The following is a 20,808-nucleotide window of genomic DNA, read 5'->3' on the forward strand; positions in this document are numbered from 1 at the left end:
TCATAAATAAATTGACAATATTTGTAATGTTGTTTTATAATATTAAAGAAGGCAAAACAAGTTTTTTTCAAGGATCGCACATTTATATGTGATATCCTGACGAACAGCTGTGACATTCACTTAGTGTACATATCTTAACATAAATCTAGGCTACATCGCATCACGTTTTCCATTTTATCTTACTATCTACGACTTTATCCCATTGACACAATCATTTACTTTACATAATATATGTGTATAGGTACTACACGTACACTAAGGTCAATTATGCGTAAAGTTCATATTCTGGTACGTTTTTTGTACATTATGTAATAATTATAGTACAACTTCGCTTGCGTGATGATGTTAATAAGCAAAACGTACCTACTATTCACGACTAGAATCTATCGCTTTGTCAAATTTCATCTAGATCCGTCTAGCTTTTTACGTGATGAGTAAAACTATTAATAAATTAAAGTGATTTGTATCTAGGTTACGTTTAAATTAGGGATGTAACGATACCGATACCGATACCGATATATCGGCCGATATAATCGGCAAGCCGATATATCGGTATCGCCGATTATAAAACAACCGATACCAGTGGCGTGCCTAGGGTGTAAGGACTGGGCAAGCCCAAAGTTTTCAAAGTTTTTGCTGGGTACCCTTTTCTTGAATTAGAAACCTTCCTAAGGTACCTATACTGTGTAATTACCGAATCAAATCTTCTAAATTTTCACGCACGCCCGCTAACAGTTGAGTCAAACGTTTATCATTAAAATCGATAAATTATAATTATTAAACTGTATGACATTATATTATTAATAAAATTGAACAGATCATTAATTATATTCTAATAATTCAAAACGGCGATCTTCTGAAGGAAAGATTTTATAACATCGGAATCGGAATCGGAAGAAAGTAGGTGATTGTTTTAGAATTCAATTACCTAACAACTTTCAATTATTGATAATTCAATAAGGCGTTCTTGGCCTTGTGTATTTCTTAAATACGTACCTATGAATTCGATTTAACGATGAGAAAGCACGCTCCGTGGAAGAACTACCTTATACCTACTAGCAGAAATCATAACTACCAAGTACCAAATGTGCAAGTTTCAACAGCTGGGGCTTCTAAGCAATTCTTATTCATGAAATCGATTAATTCGTAAACATATTTTAATTAAAATTTCGTTTATGTGACTTACTAGCTGTTTGGGTAATGCACAAATCGGGAGTTGGTTTTTATGAAGAAATTAATTGATGTTTTTCAGTAAAGTTTAATGATTTTACCTTTCCCCCGCTGAGCACAAAGCAAACCATCACAATTTACAACACAATCTGCTGTCGCGACACTCATTTTATCACAAAATTCGAAAAACATAACCTAAATTACACCGATATAATCACCCGCTCAAACAAACTATACCTAATAACAATAATATTCATGACGTTCGTTCGCGCAATCGTAACTATCTTCACATTGTTAAAGCCGGGCTTTATCGTGGCTTTATTTTCCATACAGATTGCTATAGAATTCTATGTCTAGGTATGTAGCTACTTAGACGAAATTTCATACGTTAGAAGAGATGAGCGCAAAGCCCGGTAAAAGCCCACGCGTGCAAGCGAGACAACTACATGTTATAATCCATCCAATTTAGATTGTAACGTCAAAATAAAAGGTACGACCTTATTCTGATAGGAAGAAGGATGAAATTAAAAGTTTACTCGAATTCGCCATTGTTTTATGCTAGGCGTATTATATATTATATTGTAGGTGAGTTTTCATTGAATTTCGGAGCAAATTAATGAACTGCTCATTGCGCGCGAATATTCAAACGTGAATTTGGTTATTTTCCTATCTCGTAGCGAATTTCTAAGGCAAGCCGGGCTTTTCGGCTTGTATGAACGTACCGCCACTGACCGATACCGATATCAAACAATTCAAAAAACCGCGCCCAATGAACGATGCGGGAGGCCGCCCGCGCGTGCGCACTTTGTTTTTTGAAAAAACTCTACCAATAGTAAACTTTTATTAGGAACTGATTGTATGTGTATAACTTAAAGTTTAACTGACTTTGCAAAATAATAATACTAAAATAAATGGTTTTCTTGTTTTTTGATTTGGCATTGTTATTTAAAAGAATACGATTTACAGTTGAGTCTCTGTTAAATGTTGGTATCTTTTATGCATTATTCAATATTTATTTTTCTACCAAGCCATCGATATCGGTATCGGTATCGGTATCGCCGATATTTGATTGCAAATATCGGTATCGGTATCGTATCGGCAAAATCGTGTATCGTTACATCCCTAGTTTAAATATAAACTGAAATAAAAAATCATTACTCCATTATATTATATATTGTATATTCTAACCAAGATCACAGTAATATAAAGTTATTTTAGGTACCTAATAATAATAAATTATTCTAGTCGTTCGTAGACTCTTATACATGTACCATCCCAGCCTTCTGCGGTGGTTATCTGAAAAAATATTTAATTTATTTAATAAATATCTTCATTTTCCCCTATAAAGCTCGAGTTTCTTCGAAATTATTTACAACATATTTAAAAACAAAATGAAGCTATTGTTTACAGTTCAGTAAATCAATACATATAATAAAATTCTAGAAAAGTGGTGTCTGTACAATGAAAATATGTAAAAAAAAATTAGCAGGGGTTATTACTAAATCGATCCCAAACCCAAAACTGTTGTTAAAAAAATTTTTGTCTGTTTGTCTGTTTGTCGGTTTGTCTGTTTGTCTGTATGTTTGAACACGCTAATCTCAGAAACGGCTTATCCGATTTAGATGCAGTTTTCACTAATATATTGTGGTAAGCTTCATTTAACATTTAGTGTTTATTTCATGTCAATCGGTTCATAAATAAAAAAGTTATGACCATTTAAGTAATCACAGCGAACATTTGCTAAGGCATTCTACACATGAATTATTTTATTAGGTAAATTATACGCTAAAGTTATTCCTTGACATGTCCAGATGATCATATCGAAAGTCCCCAAGCGTGGGGGGGAGTGGTTATGCTGAGGGGGTAGTAGGGGGGGTCAAAGGACCTTTATTTAGATTTTTGCTCATAAGTCTAAAACCTGCACAAATAGCATTATGGTTACTTCTAGGTAAATTTTCTATATAAAAGGTCTTTGAAATTATGTCGTAGGTATTATATTTTTAACCCCCGACGCAAAAAGAGGGGTGTTATGACCGCTATGTGTGTATTGCGTGTCTGTCTGTGCCACCGTAGCTCGCTAACGGGTAATACGAATTAGATGCGTTTTTTTGTTACATTAGTTGTTTATTATATTATATAGGGGTGAAAAAAACGCATGTTAGTTGTTAATGTAGGTTATACCCAAGTGATATATCAAATGAAAATAGACGACATGTCAGAAACAATTAGTCAAATTTTATCAAAATCGGTTCATCCATTTATTTGATATAGGGGTAAAAGTGGGAATAAATAAATGAATTTTATCAAATATACTCAAGTGACGTATCTAATGAAAGACATGACGTGTAAAGTACAATAAGACATATTTTATCAAAATTGGTTCATCCATTTATTGGATAAAAGTGGCAATAAAAGTTGTCAAATATACCTAAGTGGCATATCAAATGAAAGGGCATGACCTGACGTGAGAAGTATAATGAGGCATAGGTATTTAATCAAAATCGGTTCATCCAATAATTATATGTAGGGCAAAAGTGGGAATGAGAAAAACGAATGCTGTCTGTTATACCCAAGTGATATATCAAATGAAAAAAGACGACCTGTCAGAAACAATTAAGTAGTCCAATGTTATCAAAATCGTTTCATCCATTTATTTGATATAGGGGTAAAAGTGGGAGTAAATAAATAAATTTTATCAAATATACTCAAGTGACTTATCTAATGAAAGACATGACGTGTAAAGTACAATAAGACATATTTTATCAAAATTGGTTCATCCATTTATTGGATATAGGTAGGGATGTAACGATACCGATACCGATACCGATATATCGGCCGATATATCGGCAAGCCGATATATCGGTATCGCCGATAATAAATCAACCGATACCGATATTTTTTATTAAATTCTTTCTTTTCTTTTATGTTTTTGCATTGTATTCATTCATATTGTTTTATTTCTGTTTCTGTAATAGTGTTAAGGAAGAGCGGAACCTCCTGACACAAGCATTTTGTTTGCTTACTAGGAGTGTTCCAATCACAAATTTGTTTATGTAAAGGAAAGAAATGAATAATTTTGAATTTTTTTAATTTTTAACGTGATAACGTTTTTAAAATCGTTTTAGTCGGGTGACATGTTCATAAACTTGTGTCACACCAAAACCTCACGAGCGCGATCGCAGGTATAATGAGAGAGAGACGGACCGATCTCCCGTTTCATCTCGAGCGCTGCCACTGCATTATGTTATCACGTAAACATCTCGATCGTAAACCTACTTTACAAACAACCAATTTTTTTGATATCAAATAATTCAAAAACCCGCGCCCAATGAACGATGCGGGAGGCCGCCCGCGCGTGCGCACTTTGTTTTCTGAAAAAACTCTACCAATAGTAAACTTTTATTAGGTACTGATTGTATGACGTGCTGACTTCGTAAAGTAATAGTACTAAAATAAATTAATGGTTTTGTTGTTTTTTGATTTGGCATTTTTATTTAAAAGAATACGATTAACAGTTGTCTCTGTTAAATGTTGGTAACTTTTTATGCATAATTCACTATTTATTTTTCTACCAAGCCATCGATATCGGTATCGGTATCGGTATCGCCGATACATTACTACAAATATCGGTATCGGTATCGTATCGGCAAAATCATGTATCGTTACATCCCTAGATATAGGTATAAAAGTGGGAATAAAAGTTGTCAAATAATATACCCAAGTGGCATATCAAATGAAAGGGCATGACCTGACGTGAGAAGTATGATGAGGCATATTTAATCAAAATCGGTTCATCCATTTATTGATTTATAGCGGTAAAAGTGGGAATGAATAATCGAATGTGGTCAAATAATATAATCAAGCGGCATATCAAATGACGTGTGAATTACAATTAGTCATGTTTTATCAAAATTGGTTAATCTGTTTATTACATATAGGGCACCTTAGGGGTGATAGTGGGGATAAATAATCCAAATGGAGTACCAAACGAAAGGATATGTACATAATATATAGGTATGATTAGACATGGTTTAGATCAAAATCGGTTCTGCCATTTACTAGGGGTGAAAGGGAAAAGTTGAAAGTCTGTGAAAGTAGAAGGAATATGGGAGCGGGAGAATAACCACATCCTGGAAATTTTGAACTCTTCTGTACCTAAGTTTTATAGCTCAGTTTAGTAATAAATTTTACTAACAGTTCTTTTGTGTTATTATTTATTTTATTTCTTAACTTTATAATAATGTGTAAGTACTTATAATTTAGTTGTATATGATAGTACGTGTTTCAAGACGTGTTTACTCAATAATTGTGTGTTAAGTAGTAACTACTATGCAGTCACTATTCCACGCGGACGAAGTCGCGGGCACAGCTAGTGTAAAATAAATATAAAATTCGCAAAGAAACGAGACGAAGCTTGAAGAATTTATTTTTATGACGAAAATTTTAATCTAATAGTCACCATTCTAGTTTTTAACTTATTATAAACAATAAAAATGAAAGTAGATATTCTACTTCACTATCACTATCACTATTCACTATAATGTATAAAACAAAGTCGCTTTCTCTGTCCCTATGTCCCTATGTATGCTTAAATCTTTAAAACTACGCAACGGATTTTGATGCGGTTTTTTTAATAGATAGAGTGATTCAAGAGGAAAGTTTTAGTATATAATTTATTATGTTTTAGACAAAGCGGGCGAAGCCGCGGGCGGAAGGCTAGTATTACAATAAAAAATAAATCAGAGCGAAATCTATAATTTTCGTACAGGACCTGTTTTGATTATGAATCTCAAGTCATTCCGGATTTCCTATTAAAAACCCATTAAAAATATATTTAAATACAAGGAATGAAAGGTAATAAAATAAATATTTTACTTACTACTGTTAACTTGGTATCTGTGAATTCTCGAACATGTTTCGATCGTGTTCCCTTGTCTTCTTGTGTTTGTATTAGTTTATTGCCTTCTAATGTGATACGAGATTTCACCTGAAAAATATCAATTGTTACAAGCGCTACTTTACTACAGTTAGAACTAAAATAACAATGTTATAATATTATTTAGTTAATTAGTATAATTTCAATTCGGAAATTGCAACAGTTCTGCTTACGAAACTGTTGGGATTTTTGGCTTAAAAATAAATTAAGTTTTACACAACTTTTTCCTAATATCATGAAATTTGGGTCATGTTCAAATAATAATTACTGTTTGAGTTTCAGTAACCAAAAAGGACCCAAGTTTTCTATATATTCAACTCTTATATATATAATGGTAAAAATTTGACCCATGTTTATAATTAGAGAATAATAATTGAAACGGAAATCCATCAATTAAATATTAATTTGATATTCTCACCTTGACTCCATCTGGCCTGTCTTCATCAAATTCTTCATCTAATTTAAACGTGGTAATAACTTTCCTAACTGGCGTAGTCATTGTAAGTGTATATGATCCATCTTCATTTTGAGACAAAACACATACTGGGTATAGGGATGTGACTAACTTTCTGGATATAAGGCCCACTCCTGAAAATAAATATAAAATGATGAATTTGCTTCGAGGTTCTTCGGAAAAGCGGGTAAACTAAAAATACGGATTGAGATCTTTTCTATAACAAGTCGATATAAACAACCTATACTTTTGTATGTATATGAATTGAACCAGTAAAGAACTATTTGATCATAATATACATCTCGACGCTGGAGGAGGCCCTCATTGGGCCCTTTATTTCAGTAGTGTTTTGCCTTGTCTTTTGCAATGTGAACTGAACATTCAATATACGTGAATCAATAAAACTATCGATTTCGGTAGTTGTATTGATGTGATATACCTAGAATAAAATATAACTATTTAAATTAAGCTTTTTCAATTTTCATATCAAATAATAATCAACCTACAGAATATCTTCAGTGAAGGAAAGTTCTCGATCACAGTATGTATATGAGGTTTATACTTTATATTGATGTAATAAACATTAAGAAGAGGTTGAGATGTCATTTCAAATGTATAGTTTCGTATAAAAGCAAATAGGTATAATATAAGGAAACACAGTGATAATTTTTTTGTGTATACTGGAAATACAATATAAATATTTACATATCAACTCATGATGTCGAAGTAAAAAAATTATGACGGTCGCATAGCATATACCTACACAAAATATCATTAACCCATAATAACCGTCAATACGTTTTAGAGGACTTTGGCTACAATGTGACACGAGGATTTTATATTATAAAAATCACTTCATAGTATAAAAAAACTCGCTTTCTCTGTCCCTATGTCCCTATATGTATGCTTAAATCTTTAAAACTACGCAACGGATTATGATGCGGTTTTTTAATAGATAGAGTGATTGAAGAAGAATGTTTTAGTAAATAATTTATTATCTATAGACAAAGCGGGCAAAGCCGCGGGCGGAAAGCTAGTATGTAATATAAACTGTTTAGTTATTATTATAACGAACCTAGAATATGTATAGTGTAATCATTTATCTTTATAGTAATTAATTATTGTGTTACCTGCACACGGAAAACACGCCAGCAACATTAACCATCCATTTTAAGTGAAGGAAAACTTCCACTAGCCTTTTTATGGCATTTGGTTTATATTTATAGTATTTACTTTTAAAAGAAATAAATGTATAATATATAGAAAAAGGTTAAAAAGGTTATCATAGTCCTCAGACTCCTTTATCCAATAATAGACGATGGATTTCTTAACACCGTAATTACTAATTAGTAAATTTTACATACATTGCAATATAAAACCGAAACAATATAAAATATCAATTATATTCCTTTTAATTATTTAATATTATTTCCTCGCATAAAACAATTGCTTATAACTTACTTAATGATCTAAGCTTATAACCAACGTTACAAAAACAATAATTATTATAGCATTAGTGCATTGTTTACATAATACTCGTATCCATTATCTTAGAAGTAGATTCTAGTATGAAATAAAGTGGAAATAAACAAACGTGCTAATTACGTACTCCGAACTCGGTACTAGTTTTATTGTATTTCATTAATTTAATTGGCCGTCGATTCGGTCTTTGACTACTTGGACTTCGTCCGATTGAAACTAATATATGCAATAGAATTACTGAAAAACAGCAACATCAATACTCATTATCCGTATGCTTTATAGTCAATAATGAGTAGGATGATTTTAACGATTAAGATTTGGCTGAAAAAACGCGAAAATCCCTTTGTTTTTTAACATTGACTTCAATTAAGTATCTGCAAAGGATCCTTTCACACATGTTTTCGACTATTCGTGTTTCAACTGTACGACAATTATTTATGTAACGCAATGTATTTTTTGTTCAGAGTTTTTATAATATTACTTACGTCATGTGCGTAGCTACAAACAACCGACGTAATGTCTTACATTATGATTTATGACCTCTAACCTAGCATGACTGTTTAATATTTAGGTACATTTAAGCAAGAAAATAATAAACTAGATCTTGTCCCCGTTTTGACTGGGTGTTACAATCTATTGTACACTTATAAATTATTACAAATTTTTAATTTCATTGCAATAAAATTGATTTAAAATTAATTATTATAATATAATTTATTATGTGATATTATAAGTAGTTTTATTATGTGATGTATACGAAATACATCTTTGATAATATCCAGCAGACAATAACTGTAGGTAAATCATAACAGTATTGAAAATATGAGATAAAAACAAATAAATCTTGTATAAATCAAATCTTGAAACACCAAACTTTATCTTTGAAAAGATTAGAGAAAAAATATCAGAAACATTAAATATTATATTTTCATGTTTTACGAGTGTTCCAACTTCCACCACGTTCCACTGTAAATTTGGCAAATTAAAAAAAGAGCACACGCGTCAGAAGTGAAACTTCTTTGGCAAGATTCAAGAATACCAAAATCGTCGCCTTACTACATGACGTGACGGTATTGGCATGACGTGACCTTGAAATTTTATCTACTCTCAACGCTCCAGGAAGTTTCACTTCAAAAAAATCCATATTATACGAGTCATCGCCTAATTTCATAGAAACTGCTGACTCACTGTACTTATATTATTAAAATTCTATGAACACCGCTTTACCGCAAAAGTTTAAATGGTTTGGTAATAACTAATCATCAACGGATAATATAAGAACCGTTTATTTTTTTTCATAATAACATTAATTTACAATAAACACATAGAACAAGTATTTCTTTATAACTCGCATATAAAAATAGTGTTACTACGAGACTCGCCACTTACTTAAGAATAAAAATTATACAATTTATCGTGAAATTTTGAGCAGAGATTACAAAATAGTTTAAATACATAGGCGGCCGCGGCGATTCTTATCTTAAATGTGTGAAATATTATGATGGATATTCCCCGAACGTAGAACGTAAAATTATAGCAGTTTTTGGTAATTCTGGGTAGATTTCTCTTAAATCAGAATTTGTTCTTTGAGTTATGTATTTTAAAAGATAATAGCTGTAGATAACTATGTATACCTAATATAACAAGATCGTATGATGCCAAGAAATCATTATCTTGACCATGCAGTATAAATTAAAATTACTGTTAATTGCAAATATCTACAATGCACCTGCATGTTAGTACATTAAATGCTAAAATACAGTATTATTCTTTGTATTTATTTATATTTTACTGCTCTATAACTAAATAATTTAACTTGATTTAATTATAAATTAAAACAAATAGCGGTCTTATCACTATATTGCGATTTCTCTCAGACAACCAGACCACAGACTAGACGTTCGGAGTACTGAGATTAATTAGTATGATTATTGCTAGATAAATTATAATAAATTGAGAAACTAATGCGTCAAAATAAAACTCACCAATGTATTTTAAATAATCCTCAAAGTTATCAGATGTTTTCAGTTTATATTTCTTTCCTAAGAATTGTTCCATATTTCTTTATTTTTAATAAACACGTCTGCGATACAACGGAGTCAAACGGTTTGTAAAAGTACAATAATATAGTATGTATTATGAACGCACGTCTAAGTTGAAAACTTATATTAACATGGTCAATATTTTTTGCATCGATATTTATTACTTTTTTTTTGTATAAATGGATTTTATTTCTTGATGATATTATTTTGTAACAAGTTTTGTAATGAATAATAAAATTATAAATGACATTAGTAGAAAAAAATATTATTTTTAATATTTCACCTTTTTGGTGGAAGAATAACACAAACTGTCATTGGGATTGGATTTTTTAATCGTGCGTTTATTTTATGACTAATATAAATAGTTACACCCACAGGTTACACCACTACACTATGAAATAGGGCAATAGTGCTAGCTAGAAAATTCAGTGAAAAACATAGTAATATAAAATAATGTGTATTGCCATATATTAACTAGTTTTCATAAACCGTACGTACTGTAGTGGTACTGTATAATGAAGGCACTGAACACAGGCACTGAAGCTTAATGTAACTATTTTCAAAAAAGTTCAAATAAGAAATATTATAAAATATTTTCATAAAAATAAAATATTTACTATCTATAACGATTAAATCATCAACTAGTTACTGGATAATACTTAAGTATTTTCGCCTACTCTTGTTATTGCATATATATTCAAGGCAGGCGCCATGAATTTTCTTATGTATCATATTATATTATTATGACAAGATAATATGTGTATAATATTCATTCAAGTTTTCTTATAATATTCATTTAGAAGTCTAATATTCATTTTATATGGAACTCTACATATCTTAACTCTACGAGCCGTAACTTAAACTCTACCGTAGATAAGTGAATTGGTCGTATTCCGAACTTGGCAAGCAGCGCAAGGTGAAAATTTTATTCAATTATTAGAATATGTAGTTCTTGAAATAATGAAACGCCAAAGTCACTTATTTTACTAAGGTACAGAGTTTAAATTAGGGCTTTTAGAGTTAAGACGTGTAGAGTTCGACGCTTGGCTCTACGTCATGAGATCCGAGTACTTTTTCAGAGTGCAAAAAAGTTGGCCACATCATTTTATATGAAAATTTTGATAGGATTCATTTATTCAGATAATTTGATAACTATTTCTGATATTATATCAATTTTATTATTTGTACGTTTTAGTGAAGTCCCATGTCCCCAAGTGGGGTAAGGGGCAGATGCACTATACATCTGTTTCACTGATCGATTTTCTTTAGGGACAAGTAGGTGATCAGCCTTCTGTGTCCTGCCAGACCGAGACATTTTTTTTTCTTCGTCTCCACCGGGAATCGAACCCAGGACCCCTCGGTTCTACGCTCACGCGTCAACCAGTGTACCGAGGAGGCGGTCATTTGTACGTTTGATAAGTAAATAATAAAATGACCAGAAACGTGTTCTTAATATAATTAATGTCTTTACAATTTTCTTCATATAAGGGAATCCTTACGAGCACTTGTATGTACATTTATATTAATTTACCTCGGTTAGTGTACAGGCTTACTAAATTTTATCAATATAACACCTATAAATCTTATTAAATACTAGTGATCCGCCCAGGCTTCGCCTGTAGTATATCCACGCTTATTTTATAGCCAGGTATACAAACCTTTTTATTTTTTTGAAATCGGCCTAGTAGCTCCTGCTGCCATTCTGTTTTTTTCTAATTAACGCGCTGAAACAAACAGACACAAAAATATTCAGCTTATGTTATTTTATTTTTATTTTTAAGGATCACCAAAGGTTGTAATATAACGCATACATTAATATATGCACAACCAGTTATACATGACCACAACTTACACACAAGACAACAATCAAGAATGCTGTTTAGTTATTATTATACAGGGTGTAATCGTTAAGTGTGCACAGGCGATTATTCCGTAATTATTGCAAATATCAAAAAACTTTAAACTGATATCGAAAGTACTTAACCTAATGAGTAAAATGGCCATAATACATTTTTAAAAATAAAACGAGAAATAACAAAAAAAATAACTTTAAACCCTCCCATACATTTAGTATGAGATATGAATATCCCATGTACATTGAATATGAAAGTTTTAGCTTTTTTTTTTTTGGGTTTCTTTTTGGGTTTCTGCTTTAATTACTTCGCAAATTTGAAGGGAGGTTAATTTAGAAACTGTAAATAGAGCTCCTCATTGTATTGCACAATGAGGACATCACTTCGATAATCTGCTATGAATACAAAATGTATGGGAAATAAATTGTATGGGAGCGTTTAATGTAACATTTTTGGATATTTCTCGTTTTATTTTTAAAAATTTATTACGGCCATTTTACTCATTAGGTTAAGTACTTTCGATATCAGTTTAAAGTTTTTTGATATTTGCCATAGTTACGGAAAAATGGCTTGTGCACACTTAACGATTACACCCTGTATAAGTATAAGTAATTACAGAATTATAGATTAGTGTCGATATTTCCATATTATCAATATTATCAACTCGGTCCTGCGTCAACAGATCACATAATAGCTCCAGTATAAAAGTTCTATAATAATTATGTATTGTTCTTTAACCTTCCCAGTTCCCACTGCCATTGAAATCAATTCCAGAAATTTGGAGATTCGTGTTTACCCTGCGCGTGTCCTGTGTAAACTGAACCCTTAATTGGCATAATTTTACATATAAATCTGAGCTTTACTACTAGATGGAGAGCCCACGACGGCCAGACATTCCTTATGTCTGGCCATCGTGGGCTCTTGGGTTATACATTGGAAAAATCCAATAACCGAAATTATTTTTTTAGATTTATCGAAATCTAATATTTAAAGCTCATTCAACAGAACCGCAATCATAAAATGAATGAATTTATACAAAATGTATACTCATGTACCTACATACATTTGTCTGTTTTAATAAACAGATAACGTAATCTGTTTTTACAAATTGAAATCACTTCGTCCCTTTCATATATTATGAATATAAAAGAGATCCATGTATTATTGAACGTCTTATAATATTGTGATTATTAGATAATAACACTAGGTTATACTCTCAAGTCTCATTAATAATAGAAGTTGTTCGGAATACGAACGTATACTGGTATTCCTTTGTTTATTATTTCAGTATTTTTTTAGTATAATATGTGTTCATGACAGTGCAAATAAAGTATAAAAAAAATATTGCTACTAATGTGGTTTAAATAATTGTTACTTTTAACCATCTTAAGTGAATAATAATTGAGTTTAACGCATTGCAAACGTTTATTGATGACATTTATGATTTATGTATAAATACATACAACATTTACTACTTCATAAAAACGTGGAATTTATCTAAACGAATAGTTTATATTATTTCTAATTTAAACTATAGATACGTAATTAGATTTTATTCTAGTGATTAATTAAATCATAAATATGTTTAAACAAATAAAAAGTTATTACCATTAGTAAAATAAAAAGGCAATTCCCCTTTTTTTTCTGAGATAATAATTATAATTCAGACGCATTGACTTTATCCGCATCTAGAAAGATCTTTCAGTGCGTTACCTTACTACATTTAAAAATATAATTATATCAATTAATTATTGTTCCAAATTGATCCGTTAGTAACCGATTTGTTAATAGTTTTTGTATTGTTTAATATTATTAATTGTCTTAATTTATATTTAATTGATTATCTAAATACATTGTTCTATTTCAGAATAATGACGGCGTTAAATACTTGGAGCGATGCAGTTTTTAGGTATATTGATGATATAGGGTTCAAAATAGTTGCAGAAACTGGTATAGTAAGTGATAGATATCACTTGGGAAAAATTATTCTGAAATGTTTCCGCGAAGATCCAGAATTTTTGTTACAGGTAATTTAAATTTTTCTGAGTTTATTACATGTCTATATAAAACTTATCATCACTTTATGGTGATTATATAATACCGATAATTAAAATAAATTATCAACCAATGGAAACTCTTTGCCGAATTAAGCGCATTCAAACCAAATACATTTTAAATTACTTAGTAAAATATCTCGGTAGTCTAAATAGTTGTACTATAAGAAGGAAGTCAAAAGATAAGCTAGGTAAAATATAAGTATTATATATGTATGGTTGATTTAATCAAGGAAAATGGTGTTTTATGAAGTACAATAAATTATAATATATTTTATGGAAAAACTTATCGATACGTATATAAATATTATATTGATAAAGGTTGCTAAACACTCTTAAAAAAAATCCCACAAGGTTAAATTGTTTATGTAAAAAATGAACTTTCACTTCGTAATCGGCATAAGCTTTAAGCTTTTTAACTTTTGCTTTTTTTTCATTTATTTTCTCTGAAGAGAGGTCTTTAGAAGGGTTCAAGCTTCAATCAACATGGCTAAGTGGCAAGTGCGTGTTGACATGTCGAACTATGTCATTTTTCACATCCATAACATCCAACACTATCAGTTATCACTATGTTTTCTTGATGATGGGAAACCATCAACAAAATTATTTTTGGTGATAATTAAATTTGCTATATGCACGTCTAGCCTTTTTAACTGAAGTCGGGAATTAGCAATATATATTAGGGATAATATTAAATCACATGGCAATGCGCCTTGATAAATGATAAACTGGTAGCATATTGATGCAAAATAATGCGCTTTATTACAGTTGTGTGATTTATTATTGCTATCGTACACCGTGCATTTTATATGAATTGACACTTTTTAATCGGAATTCCTGATGTTCAGATCGATGGAGCTACAAACGAAAGGGACACATTTGGATCGATGTTGGAAAAGTCAATTCGATGCGCAGAAGCATTCAGAAACCTGGGTATAAAGCAGGGTGACGTCATCGTGCTTATGGCCAGCACTTCCTTGGACCTGACAGCTCCGATGTATGCGTGCTTCTATCTTGGAGTCACTGCAGCTTGCATTGATATGACCTTACAAAAAGGTTTGTTCTTTTTTTACCCATATTGCATTGGCCAATCGTCTATATTGACTATTTTTCTATATATCAATTCAAGTCCTTTGCAGCGGCAGTTTAGTGTTTTTGTTAAAAAAATAAATATTAAATATTTTTTTTTTAGGAAAAACTAAACTGCCTTCAAATTGTCAGAATTAAGACAAAATTAAGGCACTAGGCCACTAGCTTTCAAATAAAAAATGAATCAGTTCAGCCAGTCGAAACTTCTGAAGTAACAAACCCACAAATGCAGTAGAATTTAGTACCTCCTCCTTTTCTTTTTGAAATGGGTTGAAAATAGATAAAAATGGACATTGTGTGTGATATATGGATAATAAAAAACTAATTTGGAAAATTTCAGAGGAATTACTCAACGCATTTAATGACGCGAAGCCAAAATTCGTTTTCTGTCTCGGCTCCAAAGCTCACGCTGTTCAAGAGGCTCTTAATCAATTAGGGATTGATGCTGAAATTGCTACATATGGGAAAGAGGCATCATTCAATACATTCCCGGAATTTCTTGAAAAATTCTCAGATAATGGAAGTGTGCAAGATTTTCAGTAAGTACTTACTTCAGAACATTCACAGGTATGCGTACAAAAAAAAATCATAATATAAATGTGGCTTTAATTTTATGATAAATCTGCTATAAAAACTAAACTGTCGTGGTATTTTTAGTATGCATATAGTTACTTTTCCAGATACTAAATATGAAAACTAATAAACATTCCTTTGCTTTCAGGCCCGAAGATTTTGACCCTAAAGACACTATAGGGCTTTTAGTTTCGACTAGTGGTTCTACAGGGTTCCCAAAAACGGCAGCTTCATCCCATAGTAATTTAATACATGGACTACCTAACTTATGGTAATAATGTTGTTCCTATGTATTAAATATCTCTTAAGTTTACTTATTAAAGAATTATGAAATTGAGTCAACGACACTTTCCCCTCTTATTTTGTAATACATATTGACGATTGATAGTTTATTTGATTGCACAAGTATCATAAAACGTAAAGATAATAATTTTATTATACTAAATCCGTTATCAGCAGACATCCGTAATCCAATGAGTTCAAATAATGTTTCACAAGTAGTAATTGTAGAAGTTTTTGAAGTAGTAGTTCTTCTCATTCTTTCGTTTCATATGCAACGTAATTTTGTCCTTCTCTTTTATCTAATTCAAACTTAAATGCATTACTTTTAAATGAAAATACCTATTCTATAAAGAAACGGTTCAAAAAATTCAATGTTGGTCATTCAGTACCACAAGCAATCATTGAATAATCGGTGCATGCAACTATGAGACAAAAAATTGAGAACTATATCAATTAATTATTATTAACTATATAATTCTTCTCGAAAACTTTCCAGGGTTAACTTCAGAAAATACCCAACACCGACACGTCTAGCCCTTATAATTTCCCCCGTGCAATGGCTGTCTGCTCTAGTACATTTCGTCATGAGTCCTATATTGAAATACACCCGGTTACAGAGTTCTTTACCGATAACACAGCAACACGTTTATGAAATGATTAATAAATATAGGGTAAGTATTTTGACCGACTAATGATGATGAGTTCGAGACGTTTCGTTGTAATTGATTACACTCCCGAGTTTAATAGTAGTGTGATTGAGACAATTCTTACTTCATAAAAACTTTTATAAAATTAATTAATCCATCAGGCCCCGGAATCACAGACACAATAGAAAATCTAGGTATTGTGTCGCGGTCGGATCTGGCCGTTCGGGGCTCAATGGGTTAAAAGCTAGAAAAGTAAGACTCAGTAAGAGAAAGAAAGAGATAGTACCTAAGTGATATAAAATAGAACCTGTAAATTGAAACCAAGTGAAAAATGAGTGTCAAAAGTTATAAAAGTGGAAAAAGTTCATTAATTGATTTATTGTTATAAAAGGTACAGACGATATTACGTTGACTTTTTTCAAATATGTATTTGTAAATTGTATAAAAAGAGCTAAAATAAAAACATCATAATTTAATATTTTCGTTATCCATTTCAGCCAACGTACTTAATTTCGAGTCCCACATTTATGACAACTCTGCTGAGACCAGGCGATCGCGATCAATGCGATTTCAGTTCCATGGAGCATATTTATCTTGGTGGAAGCGTTGTTTCTCAGGAAGTTGTCAATGAATTGAAGGTTGGTTGATGAAAATTAACAAGGTATTGAAGCGAACCATTTGTTCATATAATCTTACCTTCGCCATTAAGGAATTGGACCCTAGAGGAATTAAATCTAGACAGACTTATCAAAACAGGCAGATTTCATATATCACTTAACTAATAATTATCATCAGCTCCTACATTTCTCTTTATGATTATTCAATTCCCGATCATTTTCAGTTTCCTGACACCTATTTTATATATCTGCCAGTAAAAATTACAAATAAAGTCTCAAAATAAAATAAAATAACTATAAAGTGCCTATTAAGGAATTAGAGTCATTATCCCCTAATGCGCGCTTAATGATTTGTTATAATATTCTAATTTGACTTCCAGATTGTTCAGCCAAATGCACAAGTCTTTGTTGGATACGGGCTAAGTGAATGTTCAGGATTGTGTTTTAATTACGTTCAAGCTGTTCGCGGCTCCTGTGGAACACCTGTCGGACAATATCAGTATAGAGTGAGTGAGAAAACTAAAAGCCATTGCTAAGTTTTTCAGCAGGCGTTCGTAATTTGTAAATGAAAATTATTGTTCTTTATTTTTCGGTTTGATAGCGTCATTTTATAGTCAGTCGGAAAAGAGGGTTTTTAAATATGTGTAATGCTTGGGTTAAAATTAAAAATCCTCTATTTCTGTTAATTGAAATGTAAAATTTTTGTTATTTATAAGACATACCTACATCTGTACATATTTACCTAAACCTAATTCTTACAAAAATTTGTTACAAGTAGCTCTATAAAGTTGTACCTACATGTCAGGGAATTACATATTAAATAATATTCTTTAAAACAACTATCTTATGCTTTATTAGATCGTGGATATTGACACACAAAAGATCATTGAAGACGCCAATGTTAGTGGAGAATTGTGGATTAAAGGACCAGCTGTATTTAAGGTAACTATTATTTTAAAATAAACTGTAATATCTTTAAAATAGTACACACATTGGTAAAATTAGGGGAACAAAAGTAAAACTTAAATTTTCCTTAATTTTCTTAATTTGATTGAAAACTATTGACATGAATGAAACAGTATTCTAATTTTTGGTTTGAATGATTACAGGGATATTGGAATAGACCAAATGACACAATGCAAGCTTTGACAGAAGACGGTTGGCTTAGAACAGGGGACATAATGTATAGAGATGAGAGTTGGAACTTCTATTTTGTAGATCGCATGAAGCTATTATTGAAGTATAGGAATCATCAGGTACAACATTTATAGTTTGGTATAATGTGCTCGTAATATATTATATTATCTAATTACATCTTCTAATAGATATAATAAAGAGGACAAATTTGACTGTTCGTTTGCTGATAATTAAAAAAAACTACTCCAACAAATTATTAAAATACATTACAATCGTCATTGTAAACTGCACAATATTTTCTAAGTCTACACTCTACAGTGTATTTGTAATGTAATGTGGAGTCTACATTGTTTATCCCGCTGATAGTCGACATCAACCTAGATGAAGCCGGGATTCCATATTTTTGTACATTCTAAACTGGCGAGCTATCTAATTTGTCCATAATATAATAATTATACTCTATTAAATAATGTCTTCAATAAATTTAATAAAGCTTTATCATACAGCTTTCACAGTAGAAAATTGAGAGCTTATTTTAGCATTGTAATTATAATTGTATTTTTAATACTCATTTAATACCCAGATATAATTTTCTAGGTTTCGCCAGCGGAACTGGAGAATGTAATTCGAAAGCATCCTAGTGTATTGGATGTGGCTGTGACTGGCATTCGGGACCTCGAATGCGGTGACCTGCCAGTTGCCTGTGTGATAACAAAAGATTCCAATGTAACAGAGGATGAAATAAAAGATTTGGTCAAAGGTGAGTTTAATGCCGCATCCGATTTTTTGCTTTTATTGTGAAAGATATAATAGTCTGAGAAATAGTCTTGCCATAATTTTTTCAATTAGTTTAATTTAGGTTGAGTTCAAGTCACGAAGTCATCGAGTGATAAAACAAAAAAAACATTCGAATTGAAGGTTTCTAAGTTTTTAGAAACATCCACAATAAAAATTAACCTGCGGGTTAAATACTTAAATACAATACTAAACTGTTTTCATAAAAAGTTTTGATTACTATACATTAAATTAAAACTTTTTATTAATACAGTTTTAATGTGATTTCAAAATTTGATTTGAATATTCCTACTACAAATAAGTACTTAAATCTGATAGAGATATGTTTTTAAGTTAATTATTTTAATGAATATTTATTTTTATTTTTAGCGTCACTAAGCGACTCGAAACAATTGCGAGGAGGTGTCATATTTATGAAAGAATTGCCTACAACATCTACGGGAAAAGTTGACAGGCCAAGACTTAAGGCAATGGTTAATAGTAGTTAAAATTAATTCAATATAGAGTATACGAAAAGTATTTTTACTTTATAGTAATGTGTTTTATTTAATACCCAGGCGACTTGCCCTCTACTCATCAAAAGAAATCGCTTTTTACACTTTTTGAAGTGAAACCTCTTGAGGCGCGTTGAGAGTAAAATTTCAAGGTCGCCTCATGGTAATAGCGTCACGTTCATCTTGCCAAAGAAGTTTCAGTTCTGCTGACACAGCTCGCCACGGCGGCCGTGCGGCGGCCACACACGCTCTTGTTTGTGTGGCGAGCACACGTAACAAGAGTTAAAAATATTATAGTGTGTACTTTCAGCTATAAGATAATTTGCTAAATATATACATATTACGATAACATCAATGCTTTAAAAATAATTAGGATATAGTTATGACTAAACACTTTGCTTATGAGATGTGTGTACTGTGTAGTTTTATAATTTTTCCACCAAAATATAACTTCCTTGAAGATAATATGATGATAAAATAATAAAATATTATGACGAGTTTATTATGAAGATAATAACAAAAGCTTTTCGCGTTTCTTTAAAATTTTAATACACAATGAAAACGTCTACTTCTTCTAATATCTAAATTAATGCTTTAAAAAGATGAAGAATATGAAGTACACTTATGGGGAATGGCTAAAATGCAAGAAATAAAAAGAATGGTCAATTATACCACACAACTGTACAATTGTAACTAGTGATGTAACGATACCGATACCGATACCGATATATCGGCCGATATAATCGGCAAGCCGATATATCGGTATCGCCGATAGTAAAACAACCGATACCGATATCAAACAATTCAAAAAACCGCGCCCAATGAACGATGCGGGAGGCCGCCCGCGCGTGCGCACTTTGTTTTCTGAAAAAACTCTACCAATAGGAAACTTTTATTAGGTACTGATTGTATGTGTATTACTTAGTTTAACTGACTTTGTAAAATAATAATACTAAAATAAATGGTTTTGTTGTTTTTTGATTTGGCATTTTTATTTAAAAGAATACGATTAACAGTTGAGTCTCTGTTAAATGTTGGTAACTTTTTATGCATAATTCACTATTTATTTTTCTACCAAGCCATCGATATCGGTATCGGTATCGGTATCGCCGATACATTACTACAAATATCGGTATCTGTATCGTATCGGCAAAATCATGTATCGTTACATCCCTAATTGTAA

The 20,808-nt window shown here is 31.3% G+C and overlaps 2 protein-coding genes across 3 annotated transcripts; one reads left to right on the plus strand and one right to left on the minus strand.

Annotated features, from left to right (window-relative positions):
* Nucleotides 1-2,328: 2,328 nt before the first annotated feature.
* Nucleotides 2,329-10,173, minus strand: LOC149478841 (fatty acid-binding protein-like). The gene is made up of 4 exons (XM_089709050.1): nucleotides 10,028-10,173; nucleotides 6,525-6,694; nucleotides 6,050-6,157; nucleotides 2,329-2,466 (listed from the first exon to the last, which is right to left on the minus strand). The coding sequence occupies exons 1-4, from the start codon at nucleotides 10,098-10,100 to the stop codon at nucleotides 2,407-2,409; spliced, it is 411 nt and encodes a 136-aa protein (XP_089565176.1). The 5' UTR covers nucleotides 10,101-10,173; the 3' UTR covers nucleotides 2,329-2,406.
* A 2,953-nt stretch (nucleotides 10,174-13,126) lies between these two features.
* Nucleotides 13,127-19,663, plus strand: LOC149478842 (luciferin 4-monooxygenase-like). Of its 2 annotated transcripts, none has more exons than XM_089708579.1 (12): nucleotides 13,127-13,201; nucleotides 13,805-13,964; nucleotides 14,840-15,047; nucleotides 15,421-15,619; nucleotides 15,802-15,924; nucleotides 16,432-16,606; nucleotides 17,080-17,220; nucleotides 17,580-17,705; nucleotides 18,058-18,141; nucleotides 18,309-18,455; nucleotides 18,934-19,096; nucleotides 19,501-19,663. In XM_089708579.1, exons 2-12 carry the CDS (start codon nucleotides 13,809-13,811, stop codon nucleotides 19,617-19,619), a joined length of 1,641 nt encoding a protein of 546 aa, XP_089564705.1. In that variant the 5' UTR covers nucleotides 13,127-13,201; nucleotides 13,805-13,808; the 3' UTR covers nucleotides 19,620-19,663. The 2 variants fall into 2 exon arrangements, with proteins under 2 accessions (XP_089564705.1, XP_089564706.1); XM_089708580.1 differs by lacking the exon at nucleotides 13,127-13,201 and adding an exon at nucleotides 13,549-13,641.
* The last annotated feature ends 1,145 nt before the right edge of the window (nucleotides 19,664-20,808 follow it).

The sequence above is a fragment of the Colias philodice genome, chromosome 21 (genome assembly GCF_061535455.1).
Source record: "Colias philodice isolate Cphi_HAF_F1 chromosome 21, ilColPhil1 Martin Lab GWU primary, whole genome shotgun sequence".
Taxonomy (NCBI): Eukaryota; Metazoa; Arthropoda; class Insecta; order Lepidoptera; family Pieridae; genus Colias; species Colias philodice.